The 19,801-nt window shown below is 41.5% G+C and overlaps 1 protein-coding gene across 4 annotated transcripts in view; it reads left to right on the top strand.

The window, feature by feature from the left end:
• The window catches only part of uggt1 (UDP-glucose glycoprotein glucosyltransferase 1), a 64,001-nt gene that overhangs the window by 4,718 nt on the left and 39,482 nt on the right, over positions 1–19,801 (top strand). For all 4 annotated transcript variants that reach the window (XM_033642794.2, XM_078175164.1, XM_078175163.1 and 1 more), the window contains exons 2-9: positions 3,259–3,391; positions 3,738–3,817; positions 4,146–4,276; positions 4,381–4,493; positions 4,577–4,751; positions 11,476–11,572; positions 11,674–11,752; positions 11,966–12,066. In XM_033642794.2, coding sequence (XP_033498685.2) covers positions 3,259–3,391; positions 3,738–3,817; positions 4,146–4,276; positions 4,381–4,493; positions 4,577–4,751; positions 11,476–11,572; positions 11,674–11,752; positions 11,966–12,066 — 909 coding nt within the window. The remainder of the gene's footprint in view (positions 1–3,258; positions 3,392–3,737; positions 3,818–4,145; positions 4,277–4,380; positions 4,494–4,576; positions 4,752–11,475; positions 11,573–11,673; positions 11,753–11,965; positions 12,067–19,801) is intronic.

Here is a 19,801-nt window from a genome sequence, read left to right as displayed (position 1 = left end):
GCCTTGAGGGAATTGGCACAAACGTCCACTTGGACTTGGGCTAAACAATTAACTGATTAACATTTGGTGGTTGAAGATAAAAGGTCAAGGTCACTGTGACCTCACCAAATTTGTTTTTGGCCATAGCTCAATAATTCATACACAAACTATGGCAAAATTTCACACAAATGTCTGACAGTATATAATGATGAAGTGATGACATTTTATATGCAAAAGGTCAAAGGTCACCATCACTGTGACATAATGTTTTGCAAAAACACTTTTCTTGCCATTATTCAACGCCCTGTCTCAGGAACAGAAGGGGAGACATTTGGTCAGATACTGAATTGGTGACTAATCTTTGGTGTTCACCTTGAAACTGTGCTGATTGTATAGATCTTCTGTGTTGCCAAGGGGAAGATGTGTGAGAAACATCTATGTTTTCGCAGACATGGATTTAAACTCTAACTACAACTTGACCGCTTCATGGAGGCTAACTGTGCATTCACACCAAAAGCGGTCGCTCAGGTCGCTGGCATCGCGCTGCCTGGCAGCTCTGGCAGGGAAGAAGGCTGAAGGCTGCCAAGGGGCGGGGCTTTCAAGCTGCACTGCAGAAGATCTCTTTCTTTTCACTGTCCCGCCTTGAGAATATTCACGGACTGCAATTGGCTGCTGCTCACTGCTGCTTCGGCGGCGGCGTTGCTCATTTGCATAAAGTTGAGCTTCTCTCAACTTCACAGTGACGCTATGGTCGCTGGCATTGCACTGCTCACTGCCGCCGACACTCCAGACGCCCTTCGTAGCAAGCGTACATTGAAAATGAATGGCTCCCGGCCACTTATGACGCTCATGATGCTTTTGGTGTGAATGCAGTTACAACCATGAGGCAGCAGTTCTAGTTTTGTTAACTTTGTTAACTGAGATTCAGAATTTATTTTAACTTGTGGTATTTTCTTCTTTTTAGAATACATATTTATAATAAGCATTGTTGGAGGGACCCTGAGGCCTTAGATTTAACCTGGAAGGGGGCCAAATATTTGCTGTTGGGCCTCTGTTGACCTTTGACCTCCCATCCTCTCTGTATGCATATTGCAGACTAAAGAACTGTAAAGATTAGTTTATGAATTGATTGACAAATGTGACAATTTGCAGCTTCTCCTTGTCAAAACATTATCTTAGACATTAATTTTGAACTGTTTGACGGATAAAATGAGAAATTTAAAAGTCCAGTGTGCAGGTAAAGGGGCATCTATTGGCAGAAATGTTACATGATATTCATAACTATATTTTCATTGGTTTATAATCACCTGAATTGTTTTTTAGTGACTTTAGTATGAGCGGTTTGTACTTAGGGGGTCCTCTTCTACTGAGTTAGCCTTGCTGTTCTATAGTAGCTCAGAATATAGTTATGATATGGGCCATTAATGTTTTCGCATAGCTTTTGTACATGCTTAGCACATGGGAGAATTTACTGCTAGATTCCACTAAATCTTACACACTGACTGGACCTATAATGTCGTCACTTTGGGCTCTAGAGATTTGTGTCAGTCATTTTTAATTTTTTCTAATGTTTTAGTAGAGACATTAATCAACAAACTAATTAGCAGGTTGTGAAAATAATCATTAATTGCTCTAGGGCTGCCCAAAAAATCCTGGAGGAAACCCTGAGTAGTATCAGTAACATTGTTAACACTGTGCTACATTACAGAGAAATACAAAACCGTACTAATGAACCTTCATTAATATAGGCCTATATTTTATCTACAAGTGCACATCACACACTGAGCGAGCTGCCTGTTAATGACGCTGTGGGCTAATGGGCATGTAGCTACTTCCATGTTTCAGATGATACCTCATGTTTGTAGTCGACCAATGAAGATGAGTTTACATATCACCTTGGGTTCGTCCTTCACCTTCTCAAAATGATCCCACACTTTGGATTTCCTGCCCGACATGTTATTAACCAGCCTGTGGAATAACCGCAGGTACCAGCCCTGGAAATTAACCTGACTCCTGTCTGACTGCTGAGTGTGGCCACTTCCTGTGTCTGTCCTTTCAAATTAAGCTCCCATATGGTCCAGTCATACAGGTTTTGATTAATTTGACAAGGTGCAGCTCCTAATAGAGTTTTACGTTGTTGTTGTTTTTTCTGCGATTAAGCAACCAATGAAATCTTGCCGACTAATGACTTTCTGGTCGGCTTACATTTGGCCAACTATTAGTTGCAGCCATAATAGGTGATACGTTGCTCCAGGTTCATGTTGCATCAGATAGTTTGCAGTGATTTGATCTAATCTTCATATAGAAATATGCACAATGTGAGCCCAACATAGATTTAGAAGAAATTTGAGCCTTAAACTTGAATCAGACTAAGGATGACAGCACGATGAAGCACTGTAGGTGTAGGACACATATATTACTTTATCAGTGTAAATTTTCTTACCGCTTTCCAATTAATCAAATCACCACTAAAACTGAATGACACATTGAACCTTGGGTTCATGGTGCGCCGGTGAAATTGTCCTCTTTTCCCAGTTGGTGGTTCAGCCTTGTTTACAGCAAAATGAGATGGGTTGTACTTTGTACCTTGCATCATAAAACATGCTGAAAGCATCTCCAGGCAACACTGATGACCAGTTGTTGCCTCCCTCTGATAACAGGATTGCAGTGCTGAGTATAAAGGACATGGCATTCAGACAGACAGCGCACAAACAGCCCATATTGAAGTTGTTTAGCAAAGGCACATCTGTGGCATCCTGCTGTGTCTGGCAGTGTGGCTGAAATCAGTATCACAGTGTTAATGATATGATATCAGTATCACAATATGGCAGATGTATGCAGTATCACAGATTAAATAATCCCACTGATGTTTGAGGAGGGAAATGTGACCCACTGTTATGCATCATGTGGCTCCAGACAGGGCAAACATATGTCAAAAACAAAAATTTAAATCATTATTTTAGTCTTTTTTTTTATATTATATTGATATTATCCAATTGTTGCCCCGCCCAGTTATCCACACACCTCAAAGCTGAATAGTTGATCTCTCTAGTTGTAAGTGGATTGATTGACTGTGTTCTCTCAGTGTGCTTTGGGTGCACTCACACCTTTATTTTAGAAGTCCATATGTCACCCAAAATGCTTTTAGGTGCCATAAATAAACAGGGCTGAGCTCGCTCTCTCGTCTCTGTCTCCGTAACACACATTGTTGTTGTGATTGTTTGTCACTCCTGTGAATCACCAACTCATTTGCTGCCACTCCCTCCACTCTTCTCTCAGGCTTGAGGATGTGGCTTCTGTCTGCCCTGCTGCTGTCGCTGCTTTCTGCAGTATCCGGGGGTGCGGACTCCAAGGCTGTCACCACCACCCTCACAACCAAATGGGCAGATACCCCTCTGCTGCTGGAGGCCAGGTACGACACTGCAGCAGCAGCAGCCATTTGGCCGCATTACATCTGATGTTACATTTAGGAAGCAGATAATAGATAAATCAATGTCCTGAGGGCTTGTAGGGTCATTACCGAGGATGTCCTCTAAATGTGTTCAAACTTCTGTCTCTCTGATGCGTCCTTGAGCATGATGCTGAATACTTAAAGGCTTCAGATGCAGCACTGTGTGACCCCGTGCTCTGACTTTGGCAACCTTTTTTTTCAAGTTCATTTTTCATCCAAATGTAGCTGTCTACACAAAGTGTGTCATACATACTGTACATTACACAGCTTATGTAACTGCCACCTTCATCTTCTTCTTCCTCCTCAGTGAGTTCCTGGCAGAGGAGAGCCAGGAGAAGTTCTGGGACTTTGTGGAGGCTAATCGGAACATAAAAGGAGAGCATGATGGTAAAGTGAAGCTGCTTCAGCCGCTCTAGACCAGTTTTCACTTTTAGTCTCTGTGCTGGGAGCAGCTGAATTTATGATGTGCATGAAAGCCCCTTAGAAACAATTGCAGTGTCAGTGTTTTGGCCAAACACTTATGTAAGCAATAACATGATAGAACAGAGCTGTGTGCTGTTTTTTTTTTTATTCTGCTCATTTGTGGCTCTGCCAGTGTTAAAACAGTTAGACCACAACTCCTGTGACAGAGTTAGACAATGTTAAATAGAGCAAGAGGAAGCATGTCAAGGAACACAATGTTGATGAATTACCTATGCTCATTGCCCTCATTCAGACACAGATCAGGCCTACTATGACCTGATTGTGAAGAAAGCCAGTGCCTTGCTCAGCTCCGTCCAGGTGAACATGCTCAAGTTCGCCCTCTCCCTGAGAGCCTACTCTGCAACAGTGTACTCCTTCCAACAGGTACCAGGAGAATGATTTTGTGTTTTCTGATGTTATGTACATGCATGTGAGGATGGTCATAGTCTCATGAATGTGTGTGAAAGACCCTGCTGTTCTTTTTTTAGATAGCGTCCAATGAGCCTCCTCCCTCTGGCTGCTCAGCTTTTTTCAGCGTCCACGGAGAAAAGACGTGTAATGAAGAAAGTTTAGAAGCACTGCTGAAAACAGCAGCTGAGAGGTAATTAAAGGTACATACAGTTCAGACGTGAAGTTGATGAACCAGTTATATAACTTATAGTGACTACACTGTCTCTCTTTCAGGCCGAAGCCATACCTTTTCAAAGGCGATCACAAATACCCAGGATCAAATCCAGATGCTCCTGTTGTCATCCTGTACGCCGAGTTTGGGAAACCGGATTTCGACAGGCTCCACCAAGTCATATCATCCAAAGTCTACGATGGCCTGGCGACTTACGTGCTCCGCCATTATGTGGCGGTAGGTGTTTCTCACACACTTATAACAAGATTAAATATGAGTTGTGAATGCAGTGATACAGTTCACGTTACATAATGACACATCTAGATAAAGACTACAAGGTTTCACAAGCTGTTAGAAGCTAGCAGGTGGCAGCATATATAAATATATTCATGACACCTTGTGCATTTTTTGGATATTGTTGCACAATGAAATGTTAAAAACGTGATCTGTATCTGGATGATCAAACAAAAGAAGTGGCATTCAACTCAAATGCTTTTAAAGTATAATGGCACCGAAATTCACAAAATTAGCAAGCAAAGTTGTCAGCACTCGCAACACTTTTAATGATGCACAGCAGCAGAAGGAACCTCACACGTTTTCTTTTTAATAGGGAACAAATCCTATTAAGCAACAGCTAGGAGCCTGCTGTTGATTAACAACCAGCTGACAAAACAACATCATCAGAAACTAAATACTAGTATAAAAAGAAGTTTGCAACAACCAGATAAGTGACCAGTTGGCTTAAACACTAACAGAAAATGCATGCATGTACATATGTAAACTCATTGGGTCTCATTCATGAAACATGAGCAGAACGAATTTAAGTGTACTGTAGGCAGAAGGAAATTTAGGTGTATTTCGGCATTCATCAATATATAAGTAGCTCCGATCTTTTTGTAGGTACTAACAAAATCTACACCTGCTTCTGACTGCTCGTAGTGCTTGTAATAAGATATTGCACAGAAATGTTGCTTGTCATTATGAGAAATTAGAGTTTTAATTCTTATTGTGCTTAGAAAGAGATTAGAAATATAACACATTTAGTTAGATTATGTGGCAGTTAGCAGATTTAAGTTTCAGATTAGGGATCTTAAAACTGAGTTATTTAAATCAACTTAATACACAGTGTTCTCTGAATGAATAAAATAAACCAGCGCGCTCCTCTTCTGCCATCTTTACGCACCATAGTAAAAAGTGCAGAGGAATGCATTCATAGGCGCGAATGTATGCTAATTGCTGACTTGCAGGAGCATGCTACCAATTTACAATTGATTGGCATTCATGAACATACACATGAGCTTTCGATTAAATCTGAGTTTTCCGCAGCGTTCATGAATCCAGTGTAGGTTTTTAGCACCATGGATTTTTATGTGCAAATCTACTCACAGATTTACCAACATTTCCTCCATAGAAAATACAAATACATATACAATATAAACAACACCATCAAAAGATAAATACTACTAAGTACAATAGTAGTAAGGGGAAAAAAAATCACATTGTTTTATTGCAACTCCTCGATAAGTGACCATTGATTTGCGCGCTAACAATATAAAAATGAATGCATGTAGATAGGTAAACCATACACTATAAAAATAATAGTGATGTCTTTGTGATGTCACCCATTGGTTTGTGGACCCCCGTTTTGAAGCCTTGAGTTCGGCACTCTGACACTATGACCATATTTGGATGAGAGGCTGGTGCTGTTTAGGGGTGAGGGGTGAATCTGACTAAGAAGCTGAAGATACTATCGGCAGACATCCCAGCAATCAAAGTGGCCCGCCCTTAATTATGCGTAACTTTAAGCCTTAATAAAATATAAAAAGCATGAGTTATGAAAAAGGTCCCCCCCCCCCCCCCCCCCCCCCGACCCCGGACAGTTGTTGAGCTGTTAGAGGCCTGTAGAGAGAGTAGTTGAAAGGCCTGCTGTGAGCCAATCGAGGTGGGCTGCAGGGGTTTCCCACGGCAGTGTGTGTACCGCGCGGTCAGGCTCCTTGGCATCAGAGGGTTACAGGAGAAGAAATTCACCAGAAACATCAGTGAGGCTGCAGAAAGAGCCTCAAGATGGCTGTGGATCAAGAGGGCAGATCCATGGTGTTGTGTCGCTGCTTGGACACAAGCCGGGGACTGATCACCCCTGTCTGGGTAGCCCAGATGCGGATGTCTAGTGATCTAATACCTGAAACACCCTTTGACCCTGGGTTCATCATTGATGACGTGTTCAGGCCACACCATTTAGGTATTAGACAATAAATACCTGTCATGAAAGACGAAATTAGCTATAGAGACCAAAACCATTTTTAGCGATTTTTAGCTCTTCAGTGTGGGCTTCATTTTTCAACCCTGGATGCTGCTGCCTGGTGTAAACTCAACAAGTGCAGAACCTCCATAGAAAATGCAAATACATACACACCAATAACACTCATCTGTATTCGTAATAAACAAGACAACAGCAGTTCATCATTTAAGCTCCCTGGATACTCTGTAAGTGGTGTATCCAGTGGCCGTCTCAAGGACTTCTGTATAGGTGACTACATGTGTGGTCCTACATGTGATTCTACCTCAGACTTTAATGTCTTTTGCCTGTGTGAGGATGTAAAAAATGGTCCCCCTCGATCACAGCATTCACACAGTTCAAACAAGGAACGTTTCTGGTGGAAAGAGAGCTTAAAGATGTGTACGCCAAACCAAGAGATCTGTCAATACCAGACCTAATATGCTAATCCTGTATCTGGATAACGACATCCAGTCCATTGGTTTTTGCATTTACACCTGGTGTTAATAAGCGTTCTCGTTATCTCTGTGTTGCCGGCATTGTGATTGGCTCTTAATATGCAAAACAGTTATGCAGGGCTGGCAGACTTTGTAAGCAGATGTGTGGGATCTGTGTGTGCAGGCAGAATTGCATTTAATTTTGGTTTAAGAGGTAGAAACGTTCAAGGACCAGTGTTGCTTTTGTCCAGTGTAAGATGTGGAGGTTAAACTAGATACAGTTTATAACATGTAATAAAGAGTAGTGCAACACACCCGCTGACCACTTTATTAGGTACACCTTACCAGTACCAGGTTGGACCCCTTTTGCCTTCAGAACTGCCTTAATTCTTGATGACATAGATTCAACAAGGTGCTGGAAACGTTTCTCAGAGATTTTGGTCCATATTGACATGATAGCATCACACAGTTGCTGCAGATTTGTCAGCTGCACATCCATGATGAGAATCTCCCGTTCCACCACATCCCAAAGGTGCTCTATTGGATTGAGATCTGGTGACTGTGGAGGCCATTGGAGTACAGTGAACTCATTGTCATGTTCAAGAAACCAGTTTGAGATGATTTGAGCTTTGTGACATGGTGTGTTATCCTGCTGGAAGTAGCCATCAGAAGATGGGTACACTGTGGTCATAAAGGGATGGACACGGTCAGCAACAATACTCAGGTAGGCTGTGGTGTTTAAACCATGCTCAGTTGGTACTAAGGGGCCCAAAGTGTGCCAAGAAAATCTCCCCCACACCATTACACCACCACCACCAGCCTGAACCGTTGATACAAGGCAGGATGGATCCATGACACCAAATTCTGACCCTACCATCTGAATGTCGCAGCAGAAATCCAGACTCATTAAGACCAGGCAACATTTTTCCAGTCTTCTATTGTCCAGTTTTGGTGAGCCTGTGTGAACTGTAGCCTCAGTTTCCTGTTGTTAGCTGACAGGAGTGGCACCTGGTGTGGTCTTCTGCTGCTGTAGTCCATCTGCTTCAAGGTTGGACGTGTTGTTGGTTCAGAGATGGTCTTCTGCAGACCTTGGTTGTAACCAGTGGTTATTTGACTTCCTGTTGCCTTTCTATCATCTTGAACCAGTCTGGCCATTCTCCTCTGACCTCTGGCATCAACAAGGCATTTTCACCCAGAGAACTGCTCCTCACTTTCCGACCATCCTCTGTAAACCCTGGAGATGGTTGTGCGTGAAAATCCCAGTAGATCAGCAGTTTCTGAAATAGTCAGACCAGCCCTCCTGACACCATCAACTATGCCACATTCAGAGTCACTTAAAATCACCCTTCTTCCCCATTCTGATGCTCGGTTTGAACCACCATGTTGCTGTCATGTGATTAACTGGTTTGCTATTTGTTCCATGCAGTTGAACAGGTGTACCTAATAAAGTGGCTGATGAGTGTAAATGAATCTCTACACATTCACAAATACATTAGATTAACACTTTTCTGATTACACATTATATGTAGATATATTTGATGTTTTATGTCATTTGCACATAGTCTTGGAAATACCAACACAACCTAAAGGTACAAATGGATGTATCACTACTGTGTGTAAATTACTTACTAAATTATATTCTAGTTCAGAGATAAGCCAGAGAATGTAAATGTCTCTCCCCTGCTTTCACAGCTGTTGTCAGGGTGTGTGGTAGTACTGCAAGTACACAAGTGAACACAGTGTGGGTACCTGTCAGTGAACATGAAGCAAGGTGTTGATTAAAAAGCACCTGTCTTTTCAGTAATCTTAAAAAAAACTCTGCGGTTTAATTGGGCTCCTCACTTTCACCTGGAATGAAAAGTGCTTCTCCAGTTTATCATGTCAGGTTGAAGTTGGATTGCTTCTTGTTTCACATGCAAATACAGTTGAGAAGTTTTTCCCTGCAATTATGCTAAATTATTCTCACCATCTGTCTGTTAGGCACGGCGTCCTGGGCACCAGAGAGGTTGTAACACTTAACGCTTTCTCTTGTTACTTCTAAGCTCTGGGGCCAATCAGGGTACACTTAATGTCTTCAGCACTTAGAAAGCAACAGCTGGTTGTCTGTACTTGAAAGCTGTCAAAGTAGTCGGCAATCACATATGTTTTTGATGCAAGTGAGTCTTTTTTTTTTTTTTTTTTTTTTTTACAACAGAGTTGAAGATGAATACAAGGAAGTTAACAGAGCCTTTTACAACAGCAGACGCCACTCGGGCAAACACTTCTTCTGCTTACTTACTTGTATATGGATTGGAAACATCAGGTTAGCTGTCAGTGCATCTGCAATCAAATGAGGTGGACAGCTTGATTGCTGACTTAAAGAGGACCTGTTACGCCCATTTAGACATGCGTACTTGTATTTTGTTTTTCTACCTGAACATGTTTACATGCTTTAGTATTTAAAAAGCATGTTATGTTCCTCATACTGTCTCTCCTGGAACACCTGTATTCACCCTCTGTCTGAAATACCTGTGTGTTTCCGGATTTTCCGGATTTTCCACATTTCCACGTCTTCCGCGTCTGCGCCCTCGGCATCTCTCTACTTTCATTTCATATAGTGGGACTTATTACTGTGAAAATCACCAATAAAAGCCTCTGAACAAACAAACAAACAAAAAATCTACAACAAAAATCACAGAGCCTATTTAAGGGATCATTAGCACATAGTCTAAATTGAATTGTGCGACACAAGTGCATTTAAGGCGTGTCCAATTCCACTTTGGTAGTTAAACAGCACATTATCTGTGTTGAAAGTAAGGCGCAAGGGGCACTGGAATTAATTATGGGTGTGTTTTCGGTGTAACATGAATTAAAAAAATTTGAGTGTCATCTCCGTTACCTTTGAAAGACAGGAGCGCCTGCACCTGGCGTTCTGCTGTTTACATGGTGGTCCTGCAAATAGGATAAGCGAGTAGTTTCTTGATGGGAGTGATGCAGTCAGAGCAGTAAGGTCAGTGTAGCAAATATTTTGGGACATTTAAGCAGCAAAACTAAAAACTGTTATGTTTATGTCATAAACCAAAGAGAGAATACTAAACTAAACATTAAGCTGTGCAGCTCTACTCTGCTCTCTGCTACTTTCACATTTTAGAGAGTCTGTAGGCAAACCCCGGAGATCTTGCCTCCGGAGGAAGAGCGGAAGAGCCCTGGTTTCCAGTTGTAGGCTGTTAGTAGTCTGCGTGATATTGATCAGTCACATTTGAGCCGGCTGCAGTTGTTGCCAGGTTAAACGGTCCGTGCGGTGAACTAACGAGGCAGAACATAATTTGTGTCACTGCAAACTCTGAATCCATCGCAATGGTTCAGCATATTTACTTATATATAAACGGTAGTCAGAAACGGAAATTCACCTCCTCCGCCAAATCAAACCGGAATGTCAAAAAATCGGGGGTCTGCCCCCAGAGGCTGTATCGCCGTCTGCCGGAAGTCAGATACCGAATACAGCCGATGGTTTCCGAGAATGCTGTGTATGTAACAACCAAAGTGTTCGCGAGTTGTGCTCCCACCAGTGAAGGTGCATCTCACTATCTGAAAAATGCCCCAGGAAAATACTGCACCATTCTGACTTTAGGCCAGGCTTCTGTTGGTTGATGGTGCAATCGCAACAATGGCAATACAGCAACAATGCGCCTGACTACACCTCAATTACGACCTTCATGCTCAGTCGGCGCACAGATGGGTCCTAGTTCATTTGCTACTTGCACAACGTAGCAGCTGGGCGTGAAAATGTCAACTGCATTGGTCTAAAACTAGCAGTGACAGTTTGCACTGGATGTTTTCCTGCTGTAGCATGTAGCTACATGTAGCAGTGTATGTAATGTAAACACTTAGAGTAGTATGCCTGGAGTAGACGACCATACAAAAAAATCTGTATTGTATGTACTGTATTTAAAACAGTCTGAGGCTTCAGGTTTCTGCTCACAGGGATTACTTTTACTTACGTTTACGTTATTATTTGAAACTTTGGCTGTGTTTAATATGAACATCCAACATTGTAATAATATATGTATATGATAGAAAACAACGGGGAAGCATAACAGCTCCCCTCAAACCGCTGTCGGTGCCTTTTGAATTCATTTACACATGCGTTCCTCTCTCACTGAATATATCCTCGAGTGTTGTGTCAAGGGACGTAATGGAAACCTGTGATAGAGATAAAGATGACTTCACCCTTTTGTCTTATTTTCAAATCCTCCTCTTTTCCTCCCAGGATCCAAGTGGAAAGAAAGTCTATCTGTCGGGTTATGGAGTGGAGCTGGCCATCAAAAGCCAGGAGTACAAGGCAAAGGACGACACACAAGTCCAAGGTGCACACGCACACACACTCTATCGATACACACATGCCCACGATGGTGTAATCCCAGAGGACTCCTCATGCGAATAACGAGTTAATTGATTGTGGTTTCAGGGGCGGAGGTGAACGCTACAGTGATCGGGGAGAACGATCCAGTGGACGAGGTCCAGGGATTCCTTTTTGGCAAACTGAAGTGAGTGACTCTGCGTCAGTCCATGATTAAAAACTCAAAGCTAGGATCCGTTCCAGGAACTGGGCTGCACTCACACACCTGCCTTTTTCCTCCACAGTTTGTTCCCTCAAAGCACTGACCATAAGCCTTTATGTCTAAAAAAGAAACAAATCAATAGCAACTGCACTTACTCTCTTCTTTCTCTGTCTGCTTTGTCTGACCTTCTTTCACCAGGGCCGTCTACCCAGAGCTGAAAGAGCAGTTACAGGAGTTAAGGAAACATTTGGTAGAAAGCACCAATGAAATGGCCCCTCTGAAAGTCTGGCAAATGCAAGGTGGGTCTCTTCTCCAGATTTTATTCTTAGGGCTGTAACAGTACACAAAAGTCTCAGTTCAATGTGAGTTCTGTACAGCAGAAAAAACAACCGAAATGCAGGAGGATCTGTTTCTTTTCACTTATTGTAAAGAGGCAGTGGTACAAGTGTCAAAGAAAGGCAGTCCTGCTGGGTACTGAGGTAGCATTTTGTCCTCTGGCAACTTTGGTGAACTATTTCCTAGGCAACAGGTCATGACAGGCTATAAAACTGAAAAACTTATCTTATGCTATGACATCGGAAATACCAAAATAGATAAAATAATGATGAAAAAAGCTTGTGCATTAAGAGGAGTGTTTTAATCCGTTCCACCATGGCTATATTTAAACATTCAAAGCACCCAAACTATCATCTCTGATCAGCACATCTGGGTAATGCTGTCAGATGTGCGTTAGCATGTCGGATATATTTCCAACATGCTCCAGTGGTGGAGCAATACAGACGCACTGCCCTCAGCTTAGGTCCAGTATACACGGGGCACAGACGCGGTGGGCATAACGTAATTTTGCCAAGTTGGTCATTGGCAAGCTGACTTCTCAGCATAGCCTACCTAGTAACAAGCTAACTCACTAACCCTGCAGTAGCTTTGAAGGTTTTTGTTCAGTGTAACTGTGAATTTTGTTCAATCGTATTAACTTCAATTTGGAAAACTACTTTAGCTCTGAAGAGGCACAAAGGAATTTTGAAAGAAGCACAGGAGCAGCACACTGATGATGTCAGAGGGCTGTGATTGGTTGATTGCAGTGTTGGTCTAGGAAAGCAATGTGGGATGTTGATCCAGGATCATGTCCTACTTGGCAAAATCACATTGTGCGACGCAGTGGGTTGGTCAGGTGGAGTGGAGCAGGGTTTTTTACCTGCTACACAGACACCATCTTTGCAGCGTGTGGTTGCTGCCAGCTTCACTGTGTGCACATTGGGTTTTGCCAAGTGATTATGCAGTTGGTTATGCAGCATTTGGAAGTGTATGCTATAATAACTGGTATTGAATTAATTAACTGGATCATTTTAACAACAGGATGCATTGATGTAATTGCATTAATTTAATGTGAAATGTAAAAACACCCAGAAGGTTGCTCTGCTGCTTTACATTACCTCTGGTACAATAAGATATTCATTATAATCATGTTTAAACAGATGGTACTCTATTGTTACACAGCTCTTTATAGTTTTCACCTGTTGGAGGCTGCGCTGCCGCATGTGAAGAAAAAACAATAGACCAGCTGTGTAAGAACAGAGAAAAGCTGTGCGATGCCTTTATGGACAAACGTGGCTTCCATGGTCAGTGATGCAGCTTCAGTTGATTATAATGGATGCACTCTGCAGACGTATCGCACTGCATCTGTGTCCTATGTATTTAGGCCATTATACACAGCTCTCTGTCTCTCTCTGCTGCAGTTGTAAATGACCAAGAACCCAAAGCTGGTTGTTCCAGCTCTAGCATTTTGCTTGCACTCGCTATAGTGTGACTAACTCACACACCAATCTGCTTGTTGCACTAAAGGCCTTTAGAAATTTGTTCTCTCTCGCAGGGCTGCAAGAAAAGAATGATGCCATTTTATTCTTGCAGCCCTGGTTTGGGAGTTCTTGCAGCTTGTTCTCGACACATCATCTGGGCAGAACTTTTTTCTTGTGTGGTGTCCAAGAACTGTTGTGTGATGGTCAGAAATTTGAAGTGGGTGGGGTTAATGCCCAAAAGCGCGAGTTACATATGCGGCAGTGGGAGGGGCCTATGAGGACTTCCCAGGAGTTCTGCACTTGAGTTTCTCGTGAAGTATGAAATGTCCTGGCCAGAAAGAACTTGTTCTTGTTCTTTCTTTGTTCTTGCGGAGTATGTACAGGGCTTAACCCGTAGACTGTATAAAATAATGCACGTAGCTACCGTGACGTCACCCATTTTATTGTGGACTGCTGTTCTGAAGCCACGAGTTTGGTATTTTCGCCATTGTCATCCTGGTTTTTGGAGCCAGAAGTGACCATAATTAGACAAGAGGGTGGAGCTGTGGAGGAGTAAGGGGTGGATCTGACTGCGAAGCCGAGGCGCACGTTGCAGACAGCCTGTCACTCAAAGTGTCCACGCCCTTAATGATGCATAAATCTAAGCCTTAGTAAAATGTAAAAAGGGTGAGTTCTAAAAAGATTAACCCCCGTACAGTTGTCATGAATTTTGAAATTAGCCGTAGAGACCAAAACTGCTTTTGTACCAGGCTGTTAACATGTTAATTTCTGCTGTAAATTTAGGGCATTTTAACATGGGGATCAATCAGGACTGACTGGTTTCTGAAGTCAGCCTCAGGTTGCTATTTCGAGGAACTATAGTTTTTGGCACTTTTGCAATGGTTTCATTTTTCAGCCTAGGAAATTGCCTTCTGTTCCAACCTCAGCACATGTTGCTAGAAGTGTCTGAGCAAAACTTGCACTTGTTAATTTCGTTCAATTTTGCGTGCCTCAGTTGACATATTGTGTATCCTGCATGCAGCTATGTGAACCAGACTGTGACCCCCATCTTGCCGTACATATTCTACCACAAAGTTTCAGTTTCTCTTTTCACTTCCTGCTCCAACACAAGAGGATATCTAGATACAAACAGTCCAGGTGAGAAATATGGGTTTGTGGCTTTTGGTAACAAATATGAAAACCTGACAGACCCAGCATTTTCACAGGCTAACGAAAATAAACTGTGAGGCCCTCTGAGCACCAAAGCTAAACACTCCACAGCTTACTGTCAGCACCTGCAGGCATTAGTCCTGTCACTTAAATTTTGAGGGAATCGATTTTATGATCCTGTAAATACGCCCCCAGGACTCCGCCTGAGCTCTGTGTCCATTAGTTTCATAGCCACAGTTGACAAAAGATAATTATCTAATGGCAGAAATCCCAGATCTTCATCCCCATCGAAATGTGATCAATTGTTTCTTGACCCAGAAAGGTCTGTCACTCCCCGCAATTTCATAGAATCTGGTGGAACGTTTTGACACATTCCCTGTTTAAAACCTCTAAACCTCACTCATTATGAAGTCAGACAGTGCAGCCAGACTTTGTTTAAACCCACAGAACTTTACTTTAAAAACAGCTCCACCTTGACAGACTATTCTTAAATTTCACTACTCAATATTCCAATACCCTAATATGTAATATAACCATATTTATTTAAGAACATTTTGCTGATAATGCTTCTGCACTGCTACTTGAGTGGGTTAAAGACTGCAGCATGGAACTGTGCAAGGGTGTGTTTCATAAATTATGAATTAAAGTTTTTATTTGTAAGAGAAAAGTTACGTTGCCTCGCCTGAAGTAAAAACTTTGAATGTGCCAACATGTATAGTCTGTTTAAAAAGATGCACAAGACATTGATTACTTCAATCAGTATAAACATCACATAGCTTCAATAAAGAGCTGCAACAAGTTTATGCAGAATGCATCTATAATTCTGTCAGACAGTCTGGAATAACTGGACTTTAACATCCTTAAAAGAAGGACTAAGTAAAAAGAAAACATGATCCCCTTGGTGTAAAATATTTAGGACAAAATTAGATTTAGTTTTCTGTTGATTTTGAAATAGCAATTTGATTTCTCTTTGTATGGTCTTGAAACACTTTCTCATAATCCCTCCCTGACACACACAAAGTATTGGAAGTTAAAGGTTAAGTTTGGTGTTTTTCAACCTGTACACCCTGCATCCTTTTTGCCATGTTTTTGTGTCTAAGTGATTAATGAGAACAACAGTTTTTGAAACTGGTCCAGTATTGAGAGAGTGATGTGGCTGGCAACAGCAAAACAGGCTGCAGTGTACAGACCCAGGGCATGTTCACACTGTCAGTGTACATCCACAAACAAATGCTTGGTTATTTGCCACTGACAGACTCAGATTGTTATTGTGTCTTACTACATTATGGAAAGGATCCCTACAGAAATAGACCTTTTTAGCCCCATTTCCACCAAGCAGTACGGTGTGGTTCAGTTCAGAGCACATTTTTTCCATTTCCACTGTGAAAAGTTGTGGGTGGTACCAATGGAACCGTTCTGTACCATCCCCATTTTTGGTCCCCCCTCTGTTGGGGTACCTAGCACACACATCTGGTACTAAAACGTGGAGCTGTGAACACTATAGTCTGTTGATTGGTCAGTAGAGGATGGCAGATGTTTTGCTGGCTCTTGCAGCAACTGTAGTCTGAGAAAACATTGTAAATTGTAGTGTCACTCAATGCATGGGTTGATGACCTTTATCCATCAGCACACCTTAAATTTCAATGTGACAATTTTACTTTAGTTTTTATTGTCTCTCCTTGATGACATACACTTTTATTAATGATTGGATCCTCAAGCATTTAATTATATACATTAATTTCGACCGGGTTATGTGAACTGTATATATCCCAATCCTCAGTGATAAAAAGCGTTGTGGAGTATCGTTCCTGTGGACTCCGGCAACACTAAACCCCTGAGCTTGCCTGACAAGAACTAATTGCACAAACCTGCTGTTTTTAAGGATCCCATTGAGACAGACTCTCACTGCAGCCTGTTGTGTTTTGTCCTGAAAATGTCGGCATGCAGCGTCGTTCTGTGGACAGTAAACGAGGTGCAGACTGATAAAGGAGGAAATATAGTGAGTGAGTGTCAAGGTACCATGCCTGAAGGGTTACTTTTGGTTCCAAAGGTACCATACTGAAAGTGTTTGTTGGAAATGGGGCTTTAGTTGAGGAGTAAGATCTTGTGTGTTTAACTAGAAACAGCCCCAAAATCTCTGTCAGAAATCACCCAAACTCCATTCAAATAAAAAGTAAGTTTAGCGTGTATCTGGCCAGCATATTTTTTACTGTCTGACTGGGTGAATTGATTCAAACCAGAGTTGGTGGTTGTTGGGACAGTGGAAAGACAAAGGAAGATGTTTTTTGTCAGTTTTATTTCGTTTCTGTTAACTCTATTCAGTGATAAAATTACAGTTTTAAACTAAACTAACTAAAAGGATTGTACTCTTTAACCAAAAGGTCTATCTCTATAGGGATCCATAATGTTGTCTGACACTCAGAATAACAATCTGAGTCTGTCAGTGTAAAAAATAAGCACTTTTGGTGGTCGTAAATTGACGATGTGAACATACCCTGAGTGTTTACATAGCGGCCCTTTTCACGGCTCCCAGCTGCAGCGTTCTCTCTCAATACTCCATACTAATTTTAAAAAGACATGAGAAACACATGGGAAAAGAGAATCCAGGTTGAACAATACCAGATTACCCTTTAACTAATTCCAGTGAGAGAATTTGCATCCCTGGGGTAGATGTGCCGTCGACGCAGTTGTTTCATTAGTTTGATTTATTCCTCTTATGCGCTCATCATAAATAAATAAACAGAAATTAATATTGTCTTCTGTTGCTTTAACAGTGAGATCATGCCATCAGTGAATCAAACCTGCAGCAGAAAATTTATCTGTCTACTTCTGTAATCAATGGCGGCGGTCGATCAGTGTCCTCTTGATACATTTGAGCCATAATATCTTGAAGATATGAGAGCATTGTCTGCTGCATCATAAAAGCTTTATTGATCAGGGTTACGTCATTTATTGGATTAGGTATTTGAGCACATTTTCTCAGGTGTAATTATGTCCACTTTGAGTCCACCTCATACATATTTCAAACTTTTTTTTCTCCACCATTCCTGGTTTATATGTGTTTTTTATAAACACACTTGCATGCAAATGTTGGCAGGATGTGGGTCTGATGAGGCTGCTTTGATTGTGGTGAATAAAGGATGTGAAGGGATGAGAGAGTCGGTCTAGCCCGACTGTCAGCCATGTCATGTGGGCGTCTGTCTTTATCTCCTACCCCACTGGGGCTCATTAGCTCAGCCTGTTTACAAAGAGAGGGAGACCTCCAGGGGCTAATAATCACACAGGCTACAACACCATTACAGAGATGCTCACTGCATTGAAATAGTCTTCACTACGCTCTCCGTCTCAGCAGGCTAAATCTCTACAGTATATGCTCCTATACTGTGTCTTCTCACTTCTTAACATATATGTCTGTATATTCTGGTCTGTATTCTTGATCCTGCTTTAAATGAGATAGTTTTAATGAATACCTCAGATGTGAAGCCAAGCATGTTAACATGGGATTATTTGCTTATTAATAAGTTAATTAGCTTAACTGATGACTTTTTAACCACGCTAGCAATGTAGCTCCAGGGATGGTAACGTCTGTCAGTTGGTAGATCTTCAACTTTTGGTCCAGATGGATTGCCATGAAATTTTGTCTGCACATTCATGGTGCCGAGGGCCATTGATTTTTAATTATGTGGATCACAATTATCTGGATTTTGAAATGCGAATGTTTTGCTATCAAAGATCAGCTTTCATGTTGGTTTTTCAAAGCAACATCGGATTGGATCACCTTGACCCAGATACATACCCTTTAGGATTATCAAATCCATATTACCTGTGCTCTAAATGGGACTATAGATCAGAATGTAGGCTAGAATAGAATAAACAGCATGGGGTCACTTTGTTTTTATTTGAGGAGACCGAAAACAGCATGGGGTATGCAATTGTTAAAAACTACCTCTGACTTTCACTATGCATCCGTGTCCCATATTTCAGCCAGTATACACAACTCTCTCTCTCTCTCTCTCTCTCTGTTGCTGTTGTAGCTGACCAAGAACACCGTAGTGTGACTGACTCACACACCAGTCTGCTTGTTGCATTGACCCACAGTCTGTATAAAATAATGCAAGTAGCTACCATGAGCATTGGTTTGTGTGCTGCAGTTCTAAAAAAAAAATTAATTTGGATCACACGGTTCTGGATTTTGAAACCCCATGTTTTGCTTTCCAAGATCAGCTAATCCATTTTACTTTCTTGTTGGTTTTCAAGATTGGACATTGGATTGGATCACCTTGACCCAGATACAGACTTTTTAGAATGATCAAATCCAGATAACCCGTGCTCTAAATGTATATAGATCTATAGATCAGGACGTAGGCTACTAACGATGTAAAGAACAACAGGTAGAATAGCCATCATGGGGTCACTTTAAGCGCTTTAATTTGGTGAAACAGAAAACAGCATGAGGGTTTCAGTTGATAGAAACTACTTCTGATAAAATTGATAATGACCGTTAAAATAAAAGAAATAATCTGAAAAACTGTATAGTTATGCTGCCGCTCACTCACAGCACATCTGATGATGGGTTGCACATTCAAACACGCAGGACCCAGGGAGCCGTTTCAACATTTTATTGCAGACGCACGGTACTTGAACAGTTCTATGGTGGTTGTCAGATGATTTTTTAAAAATTTTTTATAACAAGGTATATTAAAAGAAAATATTACTGCTCTGTTTAATGTTGAACAATAATAATTATGAAAATAGTAATTAGTATATTAGGTATCATTTAACTTACCTTAATGCATCCGCTTTGGTATTACTTTTTTCTTCTGTTAACATCAGTTTAAACTCAGGAATCTCAGTGTAATAGACATAAAACAATCTGTTAACTCAAAATAATACATACAGGATTAACAAAGTAAAACATTATAAAAGTGAAAAGTCCATTTGGACTCACGTCAGTCCTTTCTTTGTTCTACCTGGCATGTTTAGAGGAAATAGAGTCACAGGCCTGAAGGGTGGACTTTTATAGTCCAGGGGGAGTGGTCTAGTCAGGAGTGCAGGTGATGCAGGGGTGGAGACTTGTGATTTAACAAAG

Source organism: Epinephelus lanceolatus, chromosome 15 (genome assembly GCF_041903045.1).
Source record: "Epinephelus lanceolatus isolate andai-2023 chromosome 15, ASM4190304v1, whole genome shotgun sequence".
NCBI lineage: Eukaryota > Metazoa > Chordata > Actinopteri > Perciformes > Serranidae > Epinephelus > Epinephelus lanceolatus.
This window is presented reverse-complemented; position numbering and strand designations above follow the sequence as displayed.